We start from the raw sequence: 27029 nt of genomic DNA on the forward strand, positions 1-27029 counted from the left end.
CTTAGAAGTAAGGAGAGGGGAAATTGATGGGCAGTGAGATGAGGAAGGACTGAGACGACAGACAGTCCTGAACACTAGCTTCCTGGTCTCTTCTGGCTCTTCTTCTAGTCCCAAGGCAGGGGAAGGGGGAATGTCACAGGTCTAGTTAGTTAAGGAGGGCAAATTAGCCCACTGAGCAAAGTTATGTTTCTATTCCATACCCACACATATGATTGAAAATATTCAAACTAGTTAATTGGTTTTTAATATAAACACAGAAATATTTCAGCTCATTATTCCAAAAATGAATTAGACTCAATTAAGCAGTTGTTCTGATAGGAAGAAGAGGCCTTATCCTTTTATAGAGAGATTAGATCTATCCTTGCACTTGCAGTACTTTATAACACAAGATTCCTATGATCACAGTGATGGCAAAAAGTTTAACGTAATACTACACAACTATGTGGATCATAATAAAAATATTCACAGGGATAAGTTGTACAGAATGGTTTTCTGTTTTTTCTTTTTTAAGTCATCCTAATAAGAACATATAATTAATTCTTGACTTATTTCAAGGACCCTACCTGGAGAATCAAGCCAAATCTCTATCGTCAACTTCCTTTTTTCAAAAATTATAGTATATTTAACATACAGTGAGATTCATCTTTTATAGAGTACAGATCTAAAAGGTTTTTACAATAGATATTTTTTTAAGGATTTTATTTATTTGTTTGAGAGAAAGAGAGAGAGAGCAAGCAAGAGCACAAGGAGAGGGAGAAGGAGAATCAGACTCCCCGCAACTTGGGGCTTGATCCCAAGACCCTGGGATCATGACCTAAGCCCAAGTCAGATGCTTAACTGAATGAGCCACCTAGGCCCCCTAAAAGTTTTTAAAAACATATAAAATCATATAACCCCCCTCTGCAACCCAAACATAGGGCAGTTCCATCCCTTCCCAAAACTATATCATTACCTTTGTAATCAGCCCATCCCTTCCTCCCCAGCCTCTGATAAACACTGGTCTGTTTCTGTCTCTATAATTTTAAATTGGAGAAATGACATATAAATTGAATCAGATAGTATGCAATCTTATGAATCTAACTTCTTTGACAGAAATGTACAATGCAAATAAGATTATAGATTTTATTCTTGTATCAGTGTTTGTTCCTTTTTGTTACTTAGCAGTATTACACTGTATAGATGTACCAGTTTGTTTATCCAATCTCCAGTTTCGTTGTTTCCACTTCCTGGAGATTACAAATAAAGCCACTATACATATTTATTTGTGGGTTTGTTTTTTTTTTTGTTTGTTTTTTTTTTTTTTGCGTAAACATGAGTTTTCATTTTATTTGGATAAATGCCTAGCAGTAGGATTGCTGGGCTGTGTGGTAAGTGTAGTTTAACTTTATAAAAAACTTCCAAACTTTTCCAAAGTGATCACAGTATTTTGCATATCACCAGCAATATATGAGAGTTCCAGCTATCCTAAATCCTTCTCGGCAATTAGTATTGTTAATTTTTAAAAAATTAACCATTTTAATAGATGTATAATGATGTCTCATTGTGTTTTAATTTGCATTACCCTAATGACAACTGATGTTGACCATTTTTTTATTTATTTGCCATCTACAGATTATCTTTGGTGAAGTACTTTTCAAATCTGTTCATTTTTAAAATAAATTTTTATTTAAGTATAGTTAATATACTCTTTTGATCATTTTTTATTACTTGGTCTCTTACTGAGTTTTAAGAGTTTCTTTTTACAATATATGCATTAAGGATCCAAGTCTTTTATTAGATATGTGACTTGTAAATAGTTTCTTTGAGTATGTAGCATGTGGTTTCATCTTCTCAGCAATGTCATTAGGAAACAGAAATTCTTAATTTTGGTGATTCTAATTTTTTCCTTTGTGGATTATATTTTTAATGTGGAATATAAATGCTGTAGCTCTCTAGTAAGTCTAAAAAATCAGGTAGTTTTAATCCTCCAACCTTGTTTGGAGGATTCAAACATAATTGTTTGATTATTACAGTTCCCTTGCCTTTCCATATAAATTTTTGATTCAGCTTGTCAATTTCTGCAAAAAAATATCCTGCTGAGATTTTTACTGTAATAGCACTGAATCTACAGATCAATTTGTGAAGAACTGGCATAATAATATTGAATCTTTTAATCCATGAACATGGTATATCTCTCCATTTATTTAAGTATTCTATGATATCTTCTATCAATTTTCTCTACTTTTCAGCAAATTTCATACAAGTTTTATAAGACTTAAATAGCTAATTTTTTGGTTCTATTATAAATAAGACTTTTAAATTTAAATTTCTAATTGACCATTGCTGGTTTATATATATATAATGCAAATTAACTTTTGTACTATATGTGATATATATACATTTATAATGTATATAAAATATATAAATACAATTGATTTTTGTATATTAACCTCCCTTTAACCTGAAAGCAACAAAAAGAGAAAAGTAAAGAAAGTATTCAGTAAATGTGCTGGGGCTAAAGGGAGAAAATCACATTTATAAAGTCTTTCCTAGTAAGAGTGACAAAAGTTAGAATATCCTCAAAACAGAGTATATGCTTTTTCTACTGTTTGTTGTATTTTAAATTCACAGAGAATAGCATGTGTGTTTTATCATTTCCCTACATTATTAAATGTGGGAATTAGTGAACATTAACTGAATCAGCCCTATTAGGTTCTGAAATATAATAAGTATTTGTTAGGATAGAGAGAAAACATGGTACCTTTCCAAGCACTGTCAGCTGCTGAACCAAAAGATGAGCACTTTCTGTCTTTCCTGCACCACTTTCTCCAGAAATAACAATGCACTGCACAGTGAGAAAAGGAAACCATGAGAAGACTTCCACTTCACAACATCTGGCTCACACACAAGAAGCTAAAACGAGAAATTTCTAAGGAAGTGAGACTCTCCTTACCTGATCTGAATTATATGCTACCATTGACTGGTATCCTAAATCAGCCATTGCAAAAATGTGAGGAGGATTGGCGGTTCTCTTCGCTCCAATATATAATCTGGAATGCTAAAGATCAAAATGAACACATTTTGTGAGACTTTCCTTTTTGTTTTTGTTTAAATCCTAGATTATTTACAGGCAGAACACCCAATTTTTAAAGCAAAACATAAATCAAAATACGTTTTCATATCACCAAAACATTACACACGTTACACACACATACTGCACACACATATACGCACAAATCATACACATTATATAAAATAAAAGCCTGACATAAAAGAACCCAGAAATATGATGTGACATAATAGAATATAGTATCACTCTGGTAGCAGTATTTAAAAGAAGACTCTGGGAAGTGCATATCACTTCCAAAGCAGAACTTGATGTTTCAAAATATTATTATTTCTTTAAATAAAAATAGACTATAAATAAGAATCAGGTATCATTTTGTTGACTATTCCCTGGATATGATGATGTCTGGATATGATATGATAATGTCTGACATATGATTGCCACTTTTCTCCTTTCATGTCATTTGACATACAGTCTTTGATTTGTCCAAATCACCAAGTTAACTGATAGAAGAATCTGAAGAAAGCCCAGATTTCTGGAACTTAGCTCAAGGTTCATAAACTTACCATTGTTCTTGTAAAATTTAAGGTGGTAGAGTATGACAGAATTATTTATTTCTCACATATAAAAAACCTATTATTCATAGTATTAAATGATTTTCTAGAATATACAAATAGCTAAAAGAGAATAGGTCCAATTAAAAATGAAAGACAGCTTAGTTCAATTCCAGAATACTGTTCTACATTTAAACCATTAGGGTTTGAATAATGGATAATTATATATTTGTATTCATAAAACACACATCGTCTGATACTAAAAACCAACCACTATGTCAAAAGGAATTCTTAAATTCATAATGACAAGTTTTACAGCCACTATGTATATATTACATGTGAGACAATATAATTATATTTTGACTCTCCCATACAGGGTTCAGAGGTAAACAATACCCATGCACTTTTGCAGGTATCTCTTTATTAATATGATACATAGTATAGACCAGTTACTAATGACTGGAAGTAATTACCATTCTGCCATATACTTTCGGAAAAAAACCACGAATCACATCCAGCTTGATTCACCTTCTATTTCTATCTCTATGTTCTAACTATTGATTTCACTGTTTCTTCAAGGCACTGAATAAAACTATCTTTGGCATCATCTAAATTAACTTGAGTATCTTAATAGTATAACTATTAGCACAAAGTAAAAGAATGCAAGCCACACCACATACCTCTGTGGAATAAAGACCCAGACTCTGGAAAGGGTTAAGAGCAATGAGTATATCTCCCACATAGATATAAATCTGATCTCTGGAATAACATTTCTCAAGTTGCTCTGAGACTGTATTCTACAATAAAAAAAATAAATTAAAAAAATCATTATGGTCAGTTATAAGTTAAAATGTAAACAATAATAAATAAAACATCTGGAATTGGGGTCAAAGATCAGAAAGGAATAGCCATGCTGACAGTAAGTAGTATAACACTAGATCAGCATTCTGCAGTGTTCTGGTCAGTGTTATTCTTCCACTTGAGAGGCATTTTCTTTGGTCTTGAGAGCCACAGAGGGATGGCATTGTTCTGTGTGTTTTCCAAAGGCTATATGAGATATTACATAGATATTATATGTAGGGAGCCTTCCAGAAAATAAGTGAATGCAGGAGATGAAATAAAAAGGAAAAATTAATAGAAAAGGAAGGGGAAAATACAGTGAACATGACTTTATTGCAAATGAAGGTTATTTAATGGCTGTATAGAATGTCCTAGCCCTTTGCTGAGACATTTGGCTTTATGAGGTACAGTAAAAAGTTCAGAAAAGTAACTTTCACAGTTGATAAATCATGAGTACATGAAATCAATTTTAATTGTGTCAGAAATCATCACTTACAGTATGACACAAGAGGAGAATAGAAGACCATAGCTCAAAAATGAGACAAAAACAAAAGCACAGACAACAGAAACAAGCAAGCCCAATGTTTAATATATAGGTCAGCAATATGATGAACAAAGCCTTCTTAATAATCCACGAGCCTAGAAATTTCCATCACTGGAGAATTCGGTATGAAAAGATTCATAAAGGTGTTGGTAATCTCCGACTGGCAAATACTACTTGATTACAAAATGTTTGATATTCTCAAGAAAGATTATTTTGAGGAAGTACTTGAGTTGTTTAAGCAACCCTTAATTTACCAAATGACTACTTCTGTTCAGAAAATGTCTCCTGATTTGTTGAATTTCTAAGCATATCTCAGGCATGCATTAGATGTATTTGAAAAAACCAGTTGATCATGCAGGATAGAGATCCTAATCTTTGACTGAAAAGGAGCTATTTATTTCTCTAATGATCTGATTACCAGAATAAAGGGAGATGAGGGGGAAGGGAAGCCATAACTATAATTTACCAGCTTGGATTTGTACCTTCACAAGAGATACTTGAAATAGTTCTGAAGTCACTAGGATAAGGAGTTTCAAGCAGAATTCAAAGCCCTGTGAGAACAGGAACTCTGGGATCTCATGAGGGGAATAATGACCAGATAAGAGAGGCTCTCAGGGTTTCCTAGAGGCCTCTGGATACAGCCACTGAGCATGGAGCAGAAGAAATAGAGGGAGGATGCTGTGTGGAGGTTGTAGGAGGCAGACAATTTTCTGACCTCAGTAAATCATCCCTCTGAGACTCCCAAAACGAATTCAGGGGAAGGAGAGTCTGTAATTTATAGGCAACACATGCTAATGCGATCCCACATCCTTGTAATTTGACTATCAAAAGAAAAAATTTAAAAAAAGGAAAAAATGGACATCAGGCTGTAGAGATCTGGGAATTTGAGTTACATGTAGTCAAAGTAAGATAGGAGAGATAATCGGGAAGCTAAGAGACAAGGAAAGCTTACAGATGCTATTATTCAAAAAACCTCCTGCACATACCACCTCTGTAAATAAAACAAAATCTAGAATGTTTAAGTTTAATTAAACTGAGTCTCTTACCTCATCCAAAACGTCTAGGGTTGCTAAATCATCTACATCCTTCAGACTGGACATTAGTGATCTACTGAAGTTACTCTTCTTGGTGTGAAGACGCTCATGTCTGTGGAGCAGTACAGAGAGAGAAACACTTTCTGTCTTGAGAACTTATTACTGATCACCGTAGAGGTAAGTTTTAGATACATATGAGACTTACAAAACTTCTGTGAAGTTGATTTCTTCAATTCAGTGCTAATCATTTACCAGAACATCGTCTAATATATTTGATCTGTTTTCTCTTCTCTATTGGAAAATTGCGACATGTCAAACTTACTTCACGGATGATGAGAAGAGTTCATTATTTCTATCAAGAACTCTCCTATATATAATTTGCCTTAAAAAGCTTCCTCTAAATTCCTATGTGTGATTCAATCTGTTTGAAAGTGGTGAGTCAGAGAGATCTGAATTCATTAGATTTCCGATTTTGTCTGAGATAGTGTCAGGCCATTGGTGGCCAAGGAATGGTAAGATAAAAAATTATTATCCAAAAAAATTTAAGAGGAATACAAAATAAACACCACTGTGGATTTCCAAATGGTTAAATGTATGTGGGAAATTGGCTTCAGGCAGTAGGAAGTTTATTTTCAAAGTAAAACATTTCAGCAACTTCTGATAACAGCCAGAAGATCTTGATTTGACATGAAGGCTGGAGAAGTTGCTGTGATAAACATCAGGGTTTGTTTCAACTTTTCTGGACATGAAATTATCATCTCCTTGGTATTTTGAACAAAACTGTATCTTCAGTGCTTATTTTTGGAGATACAATAAACTTTTTAAACAAAATGGGGTTAGAGGTGCCAACCCCCAATGGAGTCAAAAATCCAAGTACAACTTTGGCTCTTTAAAACTTGACTTCTAATAATCTACTATTGATCAGAAGCCTTACCAATAACATAAACAATTGATTAACACATATTTCCTATGTTATATATATATATATATATATATATATATATATATAAAATTCTGTATTCTTACAATAAAGTAAGTTAGTAAAAGAAAATACTATTAAGAATATTGGGTGATGAGCATTAAGGAGGGCACATGATATGATGAGCACTGGGTGTTATATGCAACTGATAAATTATCGAACACTGCATTGGAAAGTAAGCATATATGTTGGCTAATTGAATTTAAACAAAAAAAAAAGAAGAAAACCATAAGGAAGAAAAAATACACTTACAGTGTTAATACTGTATTTATTTAAAAAAATCTGTATGCAAGGTTTGAGGCAGCTCAAACCTGTGTTGCTCAAGGAGCAACTGTACATTTAAACATTTCAATTTGTCTATTAGTAAAAGGAATAAGTAGACTGTAAGGAATAATAAGAACCATACCACTTACTCAGCAAACTTTAATGGTTTTTTATTGCTTATGAATTAGTCACTAGTTTTTAAGGAATTTTAATTCCAGTGTAGTTAACATAGTGTTATATTCATTTCAGATGTACAATACAGTGATTCAAAAATACATTACTCGGTGCTCATCATGATAAATGTCCTTTAATCTCCTTCACCTATTTCACCCATCCTCCCACCCACCTCCCCTCTGGCAACCACCAGTTTGTTCTCTATACTTAAGTGTCTGTTTTTTTTTTTTTTTTTTTTTTTTTTGGTTTGTCTCTTTTATTCCTTTGTTTTGTTTCTTAAATTCCACATATGAGTGAAATCATATGTTATTTATCTTTCTGAGTGAAATCATAAGGTATTTATCTTTCTCTGACAGGCTTACTTCGCTTTAGCATTATACTCTCTAGCTCCATCTAGGTTGTTGCAAATGGCAAGATTTCATTCTTCTTATGGCTAAATAATAGCACATCTTCTTTATCCCTTCATCTATCTGTGGGCTCTAGGGCTACTTCCACAGTTTGACTACTGTAAGTAATTCTGCAATAAACACATGGGTGCAGGATGCCTGGATGGCTCAGCAGTTAAGCTCTGCTTTTGGCTCAGGGCCTGATACTGGAGTTCACGGATCGAGTCCCACATCCGGCTCCCTGAAGGGAGCCTGCTTCTTCCTCTATGTCTCTGCCTCTCTCTCTCTGTGTCTCTCATGAATAAATAAATAAAATATTTTTAAAAAACACAGGGGTGCACGTATCCCTTTGAATTAGCATTTTTGTATTCTTTGGGTAAATACCCAGTAGTGTGATTACTGGATCATATGGTATTTCTATTTTTTTAAGAGATTTTATTTATTTATTTATTTATTTATTTATTTATTTATTTATTTATTTAAGACACAGAGAGAGAGGCAGAGATTAAGCAGAGAGAGAAGCAGGCCCCCTGTGGGGAGCCTGATGTGGGACTCAATTCCAGGACCCAAAATCACGACCTGAGCCAAAGGCAGATTCTCAACCCCTGGCCACCTAGGTGCCCCTATGGTAGTTCTATTTTTCCCTCTGTGGGGAACCTCCATACTATCTTCCACAATGGCTGCACTGGTTTGCATTCCCACCAACAATGCACAAGGGTTCCTTTTGCTCCACATCCCCGTTGTTTTAGAATTAAGTTACTATTGATAAACTGTCCCCAACTCTATCTTCGTCCAGCCCTTCCTTTGGTTCCCTGGATTCTGTTTTCTCTCACTTATTCAAGGACACCACTGGTCCTCTCTCACTCCTAACATCACTCATTTTCCCTCAACTTTTATAGTACTTCTCTCGAAAGAAACAAACACAACATCCTGCCTTGACTTCCAGTTTCTTCCATCTACTGCTCTATTTCCTTACTTTATAGCAAAAAATCCTCATAAGAATTATCTATACTTAATTTCTTTCCATCTATGAAGGAAACTCATTTCAATCAGGCTGCCATCTCTCACCCCACGGAAACAGCTCTTGTTACGAACATTAATGGCGTGACACTGCTAAATCCAATGGGCAAGTCTAAGATCTCATTTTACTTAGCATACTGGCAGTACTGACAAATTCCTTCTTAAATCACTTGTTTTGGTGTCCTGTACACTGCTCTTGATTCTCTTCCTTGCCTCGTTGGCATCTCCATCTGAGAATCTTTTTCTGGTTCCTCCTCATCTTTCTGTTATGTTTGGGATCTCCCGCGCTTCAATCCTTGCATTTTTTTCCTTCTTTGCCTACATTCACTTCCTGATTTCATTACCACTCACTCACTGACCACTCTGCTGATCTCCATGCTTAAGCATCCAACTGTTTATTCAACACTTCACTTGGAAGTCTAATAGGCAGACCTAACACATCCCAAAACACATTCCTGAATACGAAGCCCCAAACCTGCTCCTGCCTCATGAGTCTCATCCCAATAGGTGGTTCCTTCCCTTTTCTGATTGTTCAAGTGATCCCTGGCTCTTCTCTTTTTTTATCTCCCTTGTGCAATTCATATATAAATTCCATCAGCTCTATTGTTAAATTCTATCTAGAACCAGCCATTTCTCACTGTCATCACCTTCCACCATATTGCATCCCAGTACCACTATTGCCTCCCACCCAAGAGGTTTCCCTGTGCCACCTTTGCCTTCTACACTTTCCATAACATGGTAATCAGTAAGATTTGTGCTTAATTTATTTCCTTCCTCAGCTCCTTGTGTGATGAAACTTTATTGACTTTTCACATTTCACCTCAAATGCCACCTCTTTAAAACTTCTCAGCATAAATCTATACATCTTCAGGACAAATATTTTAGTTATATCATTTCAGTCAATCATTTGTATATGGATCTTAGTTCCTTTACTAGATTGTAAAGTCCTCAGGATGGGGCTATCTCTTCAACCTATGCAGTTGGAGAAGCTGAACATCCATATGCAAAAATTTAAAAATCTAGACACCAACCTGGCTCCTTTCACAAAAACTGATCAAAATGGATCACAGACAAAAATGTAAAATGCAAAACTATAAAATTTGTAGAAGGTAACACAGGAGAAAAATCTTGAAACCTTGGGTTTGGAAATGAGTGTTTAGATACAACATCAAAAGTATCATCCATGAAATAAAAAATCAGTAAGTTGGACTTCATTAAAACAAAAAATTCCTGCTCTATGAAAGATACTGTTAAGACAACAAAAAGCAAAGCCACAGACTGGGAGAAAATATTTGCAAATCACATACCTGATAAAGGATATGTATTTAATAAGGCTATTTTACTCCTATTTTCAACTCCTAGATTCCTCAATTTTGATGACATTTACAGAAATTCATGAATATGCACTTACTGGTATGGATAATTTAGTTAATATCTGAATCCCTTACTACACTGTAAATTCCATGATGCATGAGACTATGTGTCTTTGGTTCCCCATTGTATCTGGGAAGCAAGTAGATCTTAGGGTCCTGGGATCAAGTGCCGTATCAGGCCCTAGCTCTGTAAGGAGCTCTCTGTCAAATTTTTTTTTTTTAATTTTTTAAAGAAAGTTTCTTTGGGATGCCTGGGTGGCTCAGTAGTTGAGTGTCTGCTTTTGGCTCAGGGCATGATCCCAGAGTCCTGGGGTTGAGTCCCACATCAAGCTTCCTGAATGGAGCCCGCCTCTCCCTCTGCCTGTCTTTGCCTCTTTCTCTCTGTCTCTCTCATGAATAAATAAATATTAAAAAAATAAAACATGTTAACTAAATGTTAGTTGAATGAATGAATCAATGTATATCCCACATAATTTCTGGCACAGAATTTCCACATTTGCTGAATTCAATAGTTAGTTATGTTAGTTATCCCCCTATTTCCTAAAGAGATTCATATTATTTTTGAGAAAACAGAGAAAGAAATCCAATTATCCATTTAATTGAAGGACCCTGAATTTTTCATCTGTTCTTATGGGCCCATTTGGCAGCTAAAGACTGTTCCTGGAGAATTACAAGAAGCAGATGGTGAAGATAAGGGGGATCAATATTTGGCTGCTAGTACACTCATTCTTCCACTCCTATGAATTCATCCTCCTTGATGCTTCTGGTATTAGTTTCCAAAAACTTAGACAAAATCTTGTTATTGTAATCGCTGAAAGCCTCAGATGGCTCCCCATTTTCTACAGGATGGCTTAACAACTCCTTAGTGTGGAATTGATGGCCTTTCACAGCCTTGTTTCAAAGAGCATTTCCAGCATCATCAGCCATCATCTCTGTACCGAATATTCTCCAACATGCCAAGTATTTTGAGATTCTGTGCTTTGCTCATTCCATTTGCTCTACCTGGAATTATTTTCCTTCCATGTCTGGCAAAGTTCTACTTATCATGCAAAATCAGGCTCAGATATCATCCTCTCTGTGAAGCTGTTGCAGGACTTTGGAGAGAGAATGTGCCACTAACAGAGAAACTTTCACCTTTAGCTGGGTATGTTCACCATTTTTACCAGACTAGGAGAAACTTGTGGGCAGAGCCCAAGTGGAATTCATCTTTCTATGTCTGGCATCAAAAATACAGAGGCATGAAATATACTGGTGGTTTGAATCATAACATTGAGCCCCACCCAACTAGCTGGTATAATATCTCTCGGTGTGACCAATCCTATGTCCTTCCCTTTTAGTGCATATCCCATGATTTCTGGCAAATCCTTTAGTAAGCCAGCTGGCACCAAAACCTACCTGACCTATCATCTTTCTAAACTTTTACAACTCTTATATCCACATAATTGAATTCTGGGATTCACAGGGTTTTTTGTTTTTTGGGGGGGAAGGAAAGAGAGCATAAGTGGGGGGGGGGGCAGAAGGAGAGGGAGAGAGAGGGAATCTGAAGAAGGTTCCATGCTAAGCATGGCTTGATCTCACAACTCTGAGATCATGATCTGAGCTGAAATCAAGAGTGAGACACTTAACTGAATTAACCACCCAGGTTAATTAATAGTTTTTTTTTTTAAGATTTTATTTATTTATTGAGACACAGAGAGAGAGAGAGAGAGAGAGAGAGAGAGGCAGAGACACAGGCAGAGGGAGAAGCAGGCTCCATGCAGGGAGCCCGACGTGGGACTCGATTCTGGGTCTCCAGGATCACACCCCAGGCTGAAGGTGGCATTACACCGCTTAGCCACCGGGGCTGCCTGTTAATTCAGTTTTAATGGAAAATATGAAATTTAGAATTTTATACCCAAGTATAGGGAGGTTGTCAGGCTGATATCTTCTGGGAAAAGGGGGAAAAGCATGCATGGAGGCCTAGAGGCAGGAGAGTACACGGTGTACTCCATGCACTCGGGGAAGAGCCCTGCAGTTGAAACAGTGAGAGGGACCATGGTGCCTGGTGAACTTGGGCTCTGGACATAACGGGAAGCCAATGAAACATTTTAATCAAGAGAGAGAGTCTGGAGAGATGCCTGGGTGGCTCAACGGTTGAGCACCTGCCTTTGGCCCTGGGTGTGATCCTGGAGTTCCGGGATCGAGTCCCACATCAGGCTCCCTGCATGGAGCCTGCTTCTCTCTCTGCCTGTGTCTCTGCCTCTCTCTCTCTCTGTGCCTCTCATGAATAAATAAAATCTTAAAAAAAAAAAAAAAAAAAGGAAAGAGTCTGGAAATGACAGAATGCAGTAGCATATTTTAGTCAAAAAAATCATTTTACTATACTCTAAAAATAAACATTATTACTAAACATTATCACACTAAGGACAGCCAGGAACTGTTAAAATTCCAGTAGTGAATATCTTATAATTGAGGATAATACATTCTAAGAACATATCATAAATGTAGTATTTCAGATTAGTAGAGAAAATAAAAAATTCAAGAAATTGTGCAGGGACAGCTAATTGAAAATTTGGGAATCATGTACCTTATATAAAAATAAATTCCAGGTGGATTAACAAACTTAAATTTTTAAAAATATAATCATAAAAGTTTCTGGAGAAGATACAGAAGAACGGTTGTAAAATAATAATGGGTAGGAATGGAATTTGTAAGTATGACTGAGATAGAAAAGAGAATGAAAAATATGGGGTAGATGTGGCAGGATAACAATTTTAATCTGAGTAGAATAAGAAACACAAGTTATAAGGAAAATTTAAAAATCTGCAGTATGTATGATGGACAGAGGATCAATATGTTTAATATTTCAAGAGCTTTTGAAATTCAATAAAAAGAGCACTGAAAATGAGATATCACAAGATATTAGGATAGTAAAATTGTACTAAACATACAAATTTTAGGCTTTTCTATTTTGATTTGGAAAGATAAATCTATCACTACCATTTCCAAGAAAGACATATCACCAGAAAATACTGAAAGCTACTTATCTTACCTAGATTGATGGTATTAAAATACGTGAATCATATAATCTCTGTTGCCTCTTCCAGTCCTGGAATTCTATAATTTGTCAACCTAATGGGCTTGATAATTTTGCATATTGATTAGGTGTATTACCTAGGAGTTTGGTGACTGCTTCATTATGAACAGAAAGTGTGGAGTCATTTTCTAGGACTCCAAAAAACTCATTTTTTTCTTTGTCCCTTATAAAGACTTTATCGGGGCGATTGTAAAGATGGCTTGGCCCTATTCTAGAACATGACTCCTCTATTAAGATTTCTCTTCAATTCAAGAGTAGAGGGGCTAAGGGATGTGGAGGATGGTTGAGCCAGTTACAATAATGGGTATAAAGTCAGGGTGGATTGTAGATTTGACTGACAAGTTATTAGACCCTGAACTGAATTCTGAGATGGTTATATAGAAAATCAAGTTATTTCTGAAGCTGTACTAATGCTTTCCTTTGTTTAGATTGTGATATTCATGACACCAAAGTAGTATGAGGAGCATGGGCTCTAGAATGAGAATGCTCAGAGCAAACAACAAAAGAGACTTTGTGAGGCTAAGTAAAATAGATTATTTCATGGAAAATGCTTATTTAGAATGGGCATATGGAAATGCCTAATATATAACAGCTACTATTATTCCAGTTGTGGCTCTACCACTTACTAGCCATGTGGCCTGGGGCAAATAACTTTACTCTGTTTTCTCAGATCTATAATAATAATAAGAATCTATTTCATAAGATTGTTGTGGGATGAAGTTATATAACATAGGTGAAGTGATTCATTCAGTACCTTCTGTGTTTAATAAATTTTAGCTATTATTATTATTTTTATGGTCATGGTTCAATCCTCATTTACTTTATATTTAATATTTACTTTTAATTCCTATTTAATTATATTTCAAATTTAGTTGTCTCCATCCTCTTCTCATTCCACAGATACTCTTCTACCTTCAATGAACATGAACTGTAAATACCTGACACTGGACTCAGCATAAATCAAGCAGAATCTGGGCCCAGGTCTTACAAAAGATTTCGCTGTATTTATTATTAAATCCTATATATAGTAGCTCAACAGGAATTGTGCATTTTATCAGATGACAGGGAAACGTTTTTTTCTCCTCTCTGTACTCACTGCAGTGTCCAAGGCTGACTTTACAGAGCAGAGTCAAAGCTTAGGTTCACGGTGAGAAGATACACAGCTGTCAGGGACACGTTGGCTCCAGCACACCTCCCTCCCATCTCTCACTGATGAGGACTGAGTGCTGCTCCCTGCCAGGGCAGTAGAATGGGAGAAGCCCCCTGGCCACTGGAATTGCCTCTCTGTACATCTGCACCATCAGTTACTGTTAGGGACATCACAATGGGCTGCTCTTGAAAGCATGGTCAGCACTGCTGTCACTTGGTTGAGTCTTACGCATTATGGAGACAACAAGCAAAAAAAGAACAGTTACAGCTGTCATAACAAAATAGCACCAGTGAGTGACTCACATTTCTACTCTTTTATGTGGCGTTGATACATGACTAGTTGCATCAATAATATCCCTGTTCAGCTTTAAAATTAGCTTAACATTTAAAATCTACCCAATTAACAATACACAAGATCAGAGGGTATAAGACTGACAAGAACAGTTAAATATATTACAGTCCAATTTCCTTCCATTTTAAAAATTGTGAAAAACGAGGTCAGCAAGCCTGTGATGTGTCTGACCTTGTGGCAAAACTCAATGAACCAGGTGATTTTTTTTATTTAAATTCAACTTGCCAACATATAGTACATCAGTAGTTTCAGACGTACTGATCGATAGGCCATCTCCATTCCTGTTCTGGTTTGTTACACTTCCCTTCCTCCCCAAACACACACACACACACACACACACAACCTTACATTATACATGTTTTAATATCCATTACTGCATTTGTTCATTCAACAAATATTTAAATTTCTGGGGCATCTAATATGTTTCAGGCAATTTGGAGCTTGGATGAGGCTAGGAAGAAAACAGACAAGGTCCCTGCTCATACAGAGCACACATCCTGATGGAATACTTAACAATACACATATAAACAAAAAAGATAGTTTGAGCTAGGACTGATATGTTTGGATAGATTCATTTTTGAAGAAGAATATGTTAAAATCAAGGATGTAGCATTGGCTACCGTTTTAAATACTACTCAATTAATTGACAAAGCTGTATTTGCTTGCATGGGTTTTGAAAATATAGGTCATTCACAGTTAATTCAGGTGCATACAGTTAGTGTATAAAAGCTTTCTCCATAAGTTAAACACTTAGAAAGCTATTAAAGTTGTAATAAATCGGGATCCCTGGGTGGCGCAGTGGTTTGGCGCCTGCCTTTGGCCCGGGGCGCGATCCTGGAGACCCGGGATCGAATCCCATATCGGGCTCCTGGTGCATGGAGCCTGCTTCTCCCTCTGCCTGTGTCTCTGCGCCTCTTTCTCTCTCTCTCTGTGTGTGACTATCATAAATAAATAAAAATTTAAAAAAAAAAAAAGTTGTAATAAATGATTAAGAAAAACTGAATTATATTCTGCAAATGAAAATTTTAAAAGAATTGGTAATTGTGAAAATATTTTATATCTTACATCTCTTTTGGTCACTAATGTATCCTAAGCACCTAAACAGTATCTGGGAGATAGTAGGTACTCAATAAATACAAGTAACTGAATAAATGATTACTTGTCAAAGGAAGATGTCTTGTCCAATCTTTGTCACTACCTTACTTAATATGATATCCATGTTTGTCTGATACAAACTGAATTCTTTAGAGTTTTATTTATACATAAATAAAAGCTTTGAATTTTTCCTAGTATACTTTGGTTATTTCTTAAAATGAGGAAGTACACATAGATTTTCAAAAGAACATCTAAATGGTTCTATAACTTTTTACATTAGCGAAAATCTAATTAATCATGACCACTATTGTTTGGTCAACTTTCATTTTTTCTGGTACCAAATGTATTTAAAAATGCATACAATGATTTGTTAGGTTTAACTACATACTAAGTACCAGACAATAGAATTGTAAGGCAAAAAATTTTTGATAGTTAAAAAAAAACATGTCTATAGAAGTGATAGCCAAAGATTTCAGAAGGGCATTTTCTTTAGAATCTTCTTACATCAGTGTCATTTTAATAAAAATTTAACTGTGCAACTTAATCTAACCCATATTTATTGAGATCCTGCTATGTGCAAGGCATTGTCCTAGGTGTTGAGGGGTTACTATAAGTGAAAAGAGATCTAGACCCTATATTCAATGAGTTTCAATCAAGTGGGAGGTATAAAAACATTTAAAACAACACATGGCATATGGCAAGTGCCAAAACGGAAGTAAAAATTAAATGTTATGTAAATAGCAGGAGCAATACTTTCCTTCTGGTGAATGGGGAATGGTACCCAGTAGAGTTAGCATTCAATCTTGGTATTTGAGTAGGAACAGGATTAACCTGGGGAAGAGTATTTGTATGTGCGGTGGGGACTGGTGGGTAGTCAAATCTGAGGGAGTAGCACATGTGAATTGGCAATGCAGGGCATGCACCACAGGACAGTGACAATCTGCTGTAGCCAGAATGTAGAGTGCTAGTGTGGGAGATGCCAGAGGTTGAGGAAACTAGATTGGGGAGGGCATGATTATTGAGAAACACAGATGTCTTCAATGCATTCAAATTTCATATGTCTAAGACGCAAAACACACTCTTCCACAACAGAGCCTAGAACTTCTCCAGTGTTCCTTGTCTCATTGACTGACCCACCACCTGATTAGTTGTGCATACTAGAAATCTCCCTCTCTCTAACCTCCTATATCCACTTTATCACCAGATTACATTGTTTTCATCTCCTTAAAATTTCTTGGGTCTCCATCTCCAGTGAGGAGAGGACAGCCCATTGATCGAGGTTAGGAATAATAAGAAAGGCATGGAAAAAAAAATGGATGTCATGAAAGCTATAGAACACATGTAAGAACAGTTTAGAAGGTTTGCCCAGGGCTGCTGACTTAATACATGGGGGAAAAGGGGGGTCATTTCTTATAACTGAACAATATTCTGCTTTCCTAACTCGGAGAGGGTATTTAATAAAACCTCAAATGTCTATTTCTAAGGTAAGACCTCCACTACTACTCTCTTGATCTTTAAGCTCCCATTATTCTTACTTGGGTTATTACAAATAGTGAGAATGACCTTTTTAGAACGTTAAGTCAGATAGGTCACTCTGTGGTCAGTGCCCTCCAATGGCCCCATAACAGAGAAGGGGCCAATATGAACTGCCTATCCCTACCCCATTGTGTTAGATCTTGTCTCCTAAAGCTGTCCTCCTGCCCCCTCCTGGAAGGGCCTCCAGCACCTGGCACACTCCTGCCTCACAGGCCTCCTGACTCTTCCTCCACCTGCAGAGCCACAGGCTAATTAATGCACCTCCCCCATTGGGAGGTCTCACTTGGGTATCCCCTTACATACTACAGCTCTACTCTCCCACCCCTGCCAGAACTCACAATCCTCTTTACCCTTCTCTACATTTCTTCTAGCATACATCACCATCTAACATACTACATCATTTACTATTTTAAGTTTTGACTTTGATATGTAAGCTCCACATATCAGTTTTAATGTTTTGTTTCACTTTTTGTTTGTTTTTTAATCTGTTGGCTGCCTTACCCCTTACTCCTAGACCTGATTCTTGCAATGGTTGGTTCTCAAAATACATTTCATGGGTAAAAGAGTAAATACTTTGCTTTACTAAATGTTCATTTACTATGGAGCCAAAGAAATTTTATTATTTTTTTCCTCTGGTAATAAACAATTGAAATTATGTATATATATATTTTTTCAAGATAATTTTACACTTCTAACATTTCCTTTTGCGTTAATTTTATAGAAATGGTTTCCATTCCCGTTACTTTATTAAATATTTTGTTTCTGTAAGACTTAGAAAAAGCAAAGTCAGAATCACTCTGTAAGTTTTGTCCTTTTGTAAAAAGTACAGCTTGTTAAACAGATTATATTTTTCATTTACTCTGTTATACTAGAGAGACATAGTTTCAGACTATAAATATTTTCTTTCTGTGTTGTCAAAGGTCACAAATACCCTTAGGATGCTTATTATAGCTTCACTTGTATTTCAGTTCTACACACTGACAAAAAGAAACAACTATTGCTGCCTGATGTTAAATTTTTATCCTTACTATTCAGTTGTACTACTGTAATGCAACAGCTTTATTTGCTTTTACTTTGGTAAAATATACTCTTGTAAATATCAAGTCCTACCTTCCAAGGTGATTCAGGAGCCATTGGGGATAGTACAGAAATCCTTCATCAAACATAAATCTAATCAACAGTTTTGTTTTAGTTTCTTTATCCATCTTTAAATTCCAGTAACTAAGTCACAACTGGTGGTACCAATGGGATTGTAGGCTCTCACTGGTATAGCCTGGAAGACCAGTTTTTATATACCTACACTTGCGCCCCATTGGCCAGTATGTAGTTCTGAAACGATGGCGGGGAAGGGGGCACACATCAGCCTGGCCAACCTAATCAGCAGGCCAACTCCGACAATGACTGGACTGGAGTGACAGATATCATAGTCACCAAACCTCCACTACATTTCTAACTGCCCTTTTCATTCACAGAGCTCTTCTTCTCTAACATATAATTTTGTAAAGATGTGCTTTCATCTGGATCACACTTGTTCATAAAATCTGTGGCGATGCTAAAAGGAAGGATGAAGCTGAGAAAGTGATACAGGAAAGCAGATGAAAATCTATACCTGTGTTAGTAACTTCCTTAACTTATTCTAAATCTCTGCACTAAATCATCCTATTTTCTCCCTACTATTCTAAATCTCTCTACTACTTTCTCTGTGTGAGTACTGAAGCATATGAAATAAATGAACACCCAAGGATTTTGTGTATACTCTGCATGTTATTATATGATACTCTGTACCATTAGAATTTCATTATTGACACATTTAAAATGACTTCTTGATTTTTCTTTTCTCTAACGCTATTTACCCATTCATACCATTCCATACTCTAGAATAGGGGCTGGCAAATTTTCTCTGTAAAAAAACAGATAAATACATAGTTTCAGCTTTGAAGGCCATATGACCTGTGTTACAACTATTCAACCTTGTCATTAAGTGTGAAAGCAGCCATAGAGATAATATATGAACAAACAGGCATGATTGTTATTCTAATAAAATTTCATTTACAAACTAGGAGGCAGGCCACATTTGGCCTGAAAGCCAGAGCCTGCTGACCCTCTGTTAGGCAAGAGATCTGGGGTAAAAAGAAGATTCTAGAAGAGAGGGACAGCAGATAGTACTGATGATCAGAGGGTCAAAAGGTAGACAGTCTTTAAAAAAAAAAAAAGAAATGTATTAAAGATTAATGTATGTTTGATGACCAGGAGAATAAAACTATTAAAAAATTAAATCATGAAGTGCTTGGTATTACATTAAAACCCACAAGCTAGTTGCAGAACAAGTGGGGTATCTCATTTAATATAATTACTGTGTCCATGAAAGAGGTATGGGGATCAAGGTTTTAGAAAGTGAATCTTTTCTCTAATCACTCATATTTTTATTTCAGAAAAATATTAAATTCCACAACTACTATTTTTCAGTGACTTCTAACATTATAGGCATCCTTGATGTCTTTGATAAAGTGATAAAGAATGCTAAAACAATGCTTAAGAGCCTTGTTAAATCTTCTGTTAATGCTGTACTTATTTGCTTGTGTATAAATAGATCTCTGGAAATACACACAAAACACTGGACATACTGGTTGCCTTGAGAAGGGACATAAGTGAGGAGACTATTTTTTGCTGACTACCCTATTGCACTATTTCAATATGCATGCATTACCTATTCAAAAAACAGAATAAAAGAAAATGTAGGTTATGTTCTAGTTCAGATTTTGATTTATAACTACGAAGCAACCTCATCAAGAAAAAGGATATGATCCTTTATGAGTCGGACACAATCTCATTTATTAAAAGGACTAATTCTATTAGGGCAATTAGCAGATTTTAAGTAACACATGCCACCTGGTAATCTCTCATGTTGGGCAGGGTGAAAGGGACCCTGGGTACTCTTAAGAAGGAATCTGATATCTGGAGGCTGACAAAAAAATGTTCTTTGTAGGAAATCTTGTCTGTCTCTGTTGTGAATGTGACTTCTTTGGGCTGTTATTCCAGAGAGACTGATCTGTTTTATGATGCTGAAATAAGATTGACATATGAGTTTGCAAGAATATTTGATGGATGTTGTCCATCTGCCAAGTGCTCCTAACCTCTTTCTTCTCCACACTCTTAGCTTAGAGACAAAGGAGGAGGAGAGAAGAGTGTTTCTGTTAAGTAGAATTTTGTGGCAAAGACGGAGAGCACATTTCCTTTCATATGCAGAGTTACCAGTGCCACAATAAGTATCCACAATAGGGCAAATACCATTATAGGAAGTTATCTGGTTAAGAACAAACATGGTTGAGGAGTTCTGAGTAGTTTGCCTGGTCAAAGAATGATGGCATGAAGGGTCATTTGAAAGTGTGTGATTACCTTTATCACATTCACTATTTTCCAAGTATGAAAATAAAATACATTCTTTAAGAAATTGAAAAATGTCAAAAGGTATAAGAAAAAAATCACCTATAACTCCATCACGAAGAGATCACACTGTTTACATTTCAGTGTTTCCTTTTAGTCTTTTTTTCTATATATGGTATGTTTTAAACAAGTCAACTTTTTCTCTCAGCCTCTTCTCTGGTTAGGATGGATGAAATGTCTGTGCTCTGACCAAGGCCAGCTCATCTACTTGTTTCCATGCTTTCTCCCAGAGTCACTGCTCTAACCCTTCCTATTGGCATTGCCAACCTCTCTCCCTGTCAGCCCATCAATATGCTCTACTGGCTCCTAGCTTTAAAAATCTCTTCCTTATAAATAAATAAATAAATAAATAAATAAATAAATAAATAAGTAAGTAAGTAAGTAAGTAAGTAAAAATAAAAATAAAAATCTCTCCCTTAACGTTCCATGCCTTCCAGCAGCTGTGCCATATCTCCTCCTTTTACAGCTGAGCTTTCTGAAAGAGTAGTCCATCTTCCCTAGCTCTTCTTCCTCACACCTCTCTCCTTAAACTTTTTTTCTTGTACTTTCAGTGCTACTTGGCAGAGTGGACCATTCTCTCCTTGAAACATCTGGTTCATGTGGCTTGCAACAGACTACATCCCTTAATCTCCTCTCCTCTGCCACGTTCCTAAATGTTGGTGTCTCCCTGAGCTCTGACCTAGGTCCCCTTCTCTTCTCTTTCTAAATACTCACATTCAGTAACCTTATTCAGCGCCATGACATTTGCTCTATAAGTGAGTGACAATACAAACCATTTCTAACATGGACTTCCTCTCTGAAGTCCAGACTCCTGTATCCAGTTACTTACTTAGTGACTCTACTTATGTTTTCATTGGCAAGTCAAATTTAACACCCCCCAAAGAGAATGCACAACCACCCTCCACCCTATTTGAATAAATATAGGCGAACGATACTATCATCCATAAACCATGAACAACACCCACATTTTAGGCTGGGCTGCCCAGAGAATGTTTACATAGACAGATATATAAGTATAGGTATAGATTTTTTTTTTTTTTTTTTAGGAACTTGTGGTACAGTAATAGCCATGTAAAAATAAACCATAACATAATAGTATTCTATTTCAATTTTTCTTTTTAGATTTTACTTATTTATTCATGAGAGACACAGAGAGAGGCAGAGACATAAGCAGAGTGAGAACCAGGCTCCCTGACTCGATCTTGGGACCCCAGGATCACGATCTGAACCAAAGGCAGATGCTCAACCACTGAGCCACCCAGGTGCCCCTCCATTTCAATTTCTATTTCCAAGACTAGAATTGCCATAGTTAAGTATTTATTTATTTCTCTTTCTTCTTTTTGAAAAAACCCTGAACGTTTTGACTTCAAATTTTTCCCTAAAAAAAAAACAAAACAAAAAAACCCAGCTGTATTTATATAAATGTATAAAAATCTAACTTCCAAGTGAATCATAATCTTCCAAAACTAAAAAAAAAAATTCTGTTAAATTCAGCTTTTTTCCCCAGAGATTACAAAACTAAATGGGGACACAAACAAGATTACGGCAGCTGAACAGCCAGAGATAAAGCTTTATGAGCCTGGCAGTAAGGAATGAGGGGCATGTCATTTTAAATTCTACTCAAAGACTGAAATATTATGCTCTAAACCTTGACTCCTATCCCTAAAAAACATTTCTCTCCTCTTCCCCAGCAAAAGACAGTTAAAAGTTTTAGCTTGTTTAAAGCACAAAATTTTCCAGTAAGTTATGCTCAATCGCCTTAATATCTTTGACATGATGGCAAAAATATATTTAAAAGATTAAACATGTGAAAATGCTCAGGGAAAATGGTAGGTCTACCCTCCACTCACCCTGTGCATCTTGCTCTGCTGCAAAAAGAAAAAACACATTAATATCCATACTGGGTATCCTGTCTCCTGTGAGACACTGTAGAATCCAACAGTTAACATGATTCTATGCAAATGTATCTTGCCTTATGACAACAATACCAAAAAATGGATGCATTCAAATCCTAGGCTATTGCTAATTTGAAAGAAAAGAAACACATAATATTACAGTATTTTTTTGCAATCTTTAAAATGTAGGTCAAGGCTCTTGACAATCCCTTAGGTTATTTTTTCCCCTTTATAATAAAATTTTGTTTAAAGACTAATGCCTTTAAAAGAAAGACTAAAGATGTACATGGAGAATTTTTCAGGAAATTTTGTTACTTTTAGAAAAATGTCATATTTTGCTCTATTTAAGTATATACACTAAGTGGATTCATAGCATTTTACCCCATGAAATCAAATGTGATCATTTTCAGAAAACTCTTTAAATAAAATAATTATAATAAACAATATAAATATTTTTAAAACAGGTAAGGGTTTGACTCCGTTTAATATATCTAAAAATGGGTAATGCTATCATTAAAATAATGATTTCTAGAATATCACTGCCAAATTAATATTATAGGAATTTGGGAATCTGATACAAGCTTTCAGAATTTATAAAGTGTCCTAATATCTGAAAAAATTTAAATCTCCCTATAAATTATATATACTATAAATAGCATATTTAATACTAAACACTAATGGAAAACAATCTTCCATTAACCTGATGCTGAAGATATCAAGAAAATGACATAAATTAGTCTACCTGAACTTCAAGGAAATACCATAAGATTTCATCTTTGTATGTATTCCCTGATAACATTTTTATGTCAAAGCAATTTTATGCCAAAGAACTTAGGGGGACAACATTTTTCAGGGCAAATCAGGACCCTAATAATAAACGATGAACCAGGGAGAGCTTTTTACTCTATCTAATTCTCTGCCTGGGCTAAAATCATGTGTACATAGCTAATATCACAGAGATTTTCGGTTGTAAAACAAATGTACTCAGAATTTCCCCAGGCTCCCAATTCTTTTTTTTTTTTTTAAGATTTTATTTATTTATTCATGAGAGACAGAGAGAGAGAGAGAGAGAGAGAGAGAGAGAGAGGCAGAGACACAGGCAGAGGGAGAAGCAGGCTCCATGCAGGGAGCCTGACGTGGGACTTGATCACAAGTCTCCAGGATCCCGTCCTGGGCTGAAGGCGGCACTAAACCGCTGAGCCACCAGGGCTGCCCCCAGGCTCCTGATTCTCAGTTCACACTGCACAACCTTAGAAAGCACCATGAAGGGATCCCTGGGTGGCGCAGCGGTTTGGCGCCTGCCTTTGGCCCAGGGCACGATCCTGGAGACCCGGAATCGAATCCCACGTCGGGCTCCCGGTGCATGGAGCCTGCTTCTCCCTCTGCCTGTGTCTCTGCCTCTCTCTCTCTCTGTGACTATCATAAATAAATTAAAAAAAAAAAAAAAGATTTAGAAAGCACCATGAAGTTGTACCTCAGTGCTCCAGGGTGAAACCATTCACGTAAAATATGAAACAAATGGTGCCTCCTGGATTTGTACAGCCTGGGCCACCCTATATCACTTAGGGGTACAACAGAGGTCATAACACAAGTAATCATATTTTGCTGGTTTGTTACCATCAACGTAGGACTCTTGTTGTCTTAGAAAGTTGCCATAAGTATGTCTCACAATTGCTCACGGACACATCTGCTTCAGCTAGACATTACTGTTACTACGCAGTTGGTATTCAACTGAGTATCTGTCTGCCAGGCAGACAGTGGCTGTTGGTTACTCAGAGCTCTCGCTGCTCCCTAGCATGTGGAGTCCTTGCCAGCTAGGCTGGGTATTGTTCAGCATCGCTCAGCAGGCAAAGCAGTCTCTCCAGGTGTTCCATCAGGTAGTTTATTCCTCTGCTGATGATCCTCTGGATGGATTCCTGTACTGTTGTGTGGCTACTCAGCCCATCAAGCATGGCCATCATACTTCTGCTGTCCTAGTCACCAAAAGTCCTTTGGGAAGTGGAAATGATGGATCTTTTTCCTTAGGGTTCCATGATGACTGAGACAGGGCAAGTTGTTGCTTGTACCCCATTTATAGGTTGAGTGAAGTACCTCTTTCAGTTTTCACTTTTAATCTCACCCTTCCTTAGGTCACGGATATACACCCATTGTGGCTGGATTTGGCTTGGGATGGTTTTCATTAACAGCCAATACTTGTATTTAGAGTTGTGACTCCCTGTAACAACTAGGGCTTTGTTATTAGGTCAAATTTGTGCTCTTTCCCTTAGTTTCAGTCATCTGTGAGAAGATTCTACGACTCTTGGCCAAAAGACTCCTGCTGGGCAAATTTGCTGCTCACTAGAAATGCCTGGCTTGCTGAAGTGGGCACAGTTTCCATTCCTTTCCCAAAAGGCCTGGGTGCCCTCTGCGTATGTGAACAGACTCACCTCACTGGTTGCTCAGTTATGTCTGAATCTCCCTTACACTCAAGGTGGGACTTGTTACATAAACCACCTAAGGGTTTTTAAGCTCCATCAATACTATGAATATTGGTGATTTCAATACCCTCTTATTCTGGTTATTCATTGCTGTGTAGCAAATCATCCCCAAACTCTGCAGCTTCATACCAGCATTTTATTGTATCTCATGATTTTGTGAGTTAGGGATTCATGCAGGATTCGTGGGTAGGAAATTCTTCCACTCCATGTGGCATCAGTGAAGGTCATTCAGTAGTATCCAGCTAGTAGGTAGGCTGGTCTGGAGAGGCCAAGACAGCTTTACTCATACAGTTGGCACTGGGAAGCTGGGCTCAACTAGGATTGTTGATCAGAGTGGCTTACACGTGTCTCTGGCATGGTGACCACAGGTAGTCATATTTCCTTCACGGCAGTTCAGGGCACTTAGAGAATGTTTCATGAGACATGAAGCAGACACTGCCAGTTTTTTAAGGCCTGGGCTTAAAAATGTTATAGCCTTACTTCTGCTATCTTCTATTAACTGAGGAAGTCACAGGAAATGCTGGGGTTTAAGGGTGAGCAACACAGACTCCCCAACAAGAAGCATCTGAAAACTGTGGCAAACTGTAATCTACACCCTGTCCTATTTTGCCAAGAAGCTGGGAAAGAGTTACTTCACATTAAAGATAACAGAGTAAAGTAACTTTTCCCTTCCCTAACAACTCACTAAACAACAAAAAAGATGAAGAGTGGCTAAGTGTCTTTCTTTAATGAAAAACAGAAATGGCCATAGTCCCAAGCCACAGTCATAACTGTCAAATACACTAAATCTGTATTAAAATGAGAAAGGAACCTGAGAACCAACACATAACTCCTTATGCCTCCCCTTTTCTGAGTTCTTTATTTTAATTATTCTCCTGGGTAGCTAAATTGTGTCATCGCATGGTTATTTCCAGAAAAAAAGACTTTTCTAAAAGAAAGTGCACTGCCCCGAGAGGCGGTTTCAATGAGCCTTTGCTTAGAGCTGTCAGTTCCAAGGGCATGAGGAATTCATAGTGGGAAGTGGAAAAAAGTCCTTATGAGACTCAGTTCATATTCAGGACAGCAGGTAGTGGGAGAGGAAGACCATGGGAAAGTGACCTATCATCTGCTCATCCAGTAAAGGAGTGGCTGGTGGCCAGTGGAAGGCTGGGGGAAGGGAGAAAGAAGTGGCAGCATTCAATACGCTAGATACGTCATGACACCATCATGACACAGGAAGACTGTCATTTAGAGGACACAGTATGAATGGTGCTCCCTGGGCTTGTACCAGCCAATGGCCTTGTACAGTGACTTCAAACTGAAGGAAGAAAGACAATATACAGAGTGGGTGGGAAGGTGTTCAAAAGTATCAACCTAATCCAAAGTGAAGACTTCTCAAATCATCCTTCCTCCATTAGCACTTCTTTTTTTGGCTAGAACACAACTATTTCCAGTCCCGCTTGAGAAGACATTCATCACCATACATACTTCCAACCAAAAAAAAAAGTGACGTAAGAGTTAAGGATTGCTTATAAGTTCATATGGATTGCTTATAAGCCAAAGGCAAAAGAAGAGCATCTACCACAGGAAAGAATTACAGAAAAAGTTCAGACAAAATTTCTCCATCCTTCAAAGGTATTTCTTATACAGTCTTCTCATTAAAAAGGAAAAATCTGAAGATTTTTTTCTCTTGAAAGAGATGGTACGAAGCTTCAATAAACAAATTACATAAGATAACAGAAAGAGATAAAAACTGAGTTGGCTGTGATCAGAAAAGGAATGGAGGAAAAATCATTACAGAAGAAAAGATGT

The 27029-nt window shown here is 36.7% G+C and overlaps 1 protein-coding gene across 4 annotated transcripts in view; it reads right to left on the bottom strand.

The window, feature by feature from the left end:
* Positions 1 to 27029, bottom strand: part of MYO3A (myosin IIIA) — a 246154-nt gene that overhangs the window by 131527 nt on the left and 87598 nt on the right. For all 4 annotated transcript variants that reach the window (XM_038529759.1, XM_038529758.1, XM_038529760.1 and 1 more), the window contains 4 exons: positions 6031 to 6130; positions 4281 to 4397; positions 2933 to 3037; positions 2741 to 2824 (listed from right to left, as the gene is read on the bottom strand). In XM_038529759.1, the coding sequence (XP_038385687.1) occupies positions 2741 to 2824; positions 2933 to 3037; positions 4281 to 4397; positions 6031 to 6130 (406 nt within the window). The remainder of the gene's footprint in view (positions 1 to 2740; positions 2825 to 2932; positions 3038 to 4280; positions 4398 to 6030; positions 6131 to 27029) is intronic.

Source organism: Canis lupus, chromosome 2 (assembly GCF_011100685.1).
Source record: "Canis lupus familiaris isolate Mischka breed German Shepherd chromosome 2, alternate assembly UU_Cfam_GSD_1.0, whole genome shotgun sequence".
Classification (NCBI taxonomy): domain Eukaryota; kingdom Metazoa; phylum Chordata; class Mammalia; order Carnivora; family Canidae; genus Canis; species Canis lupus.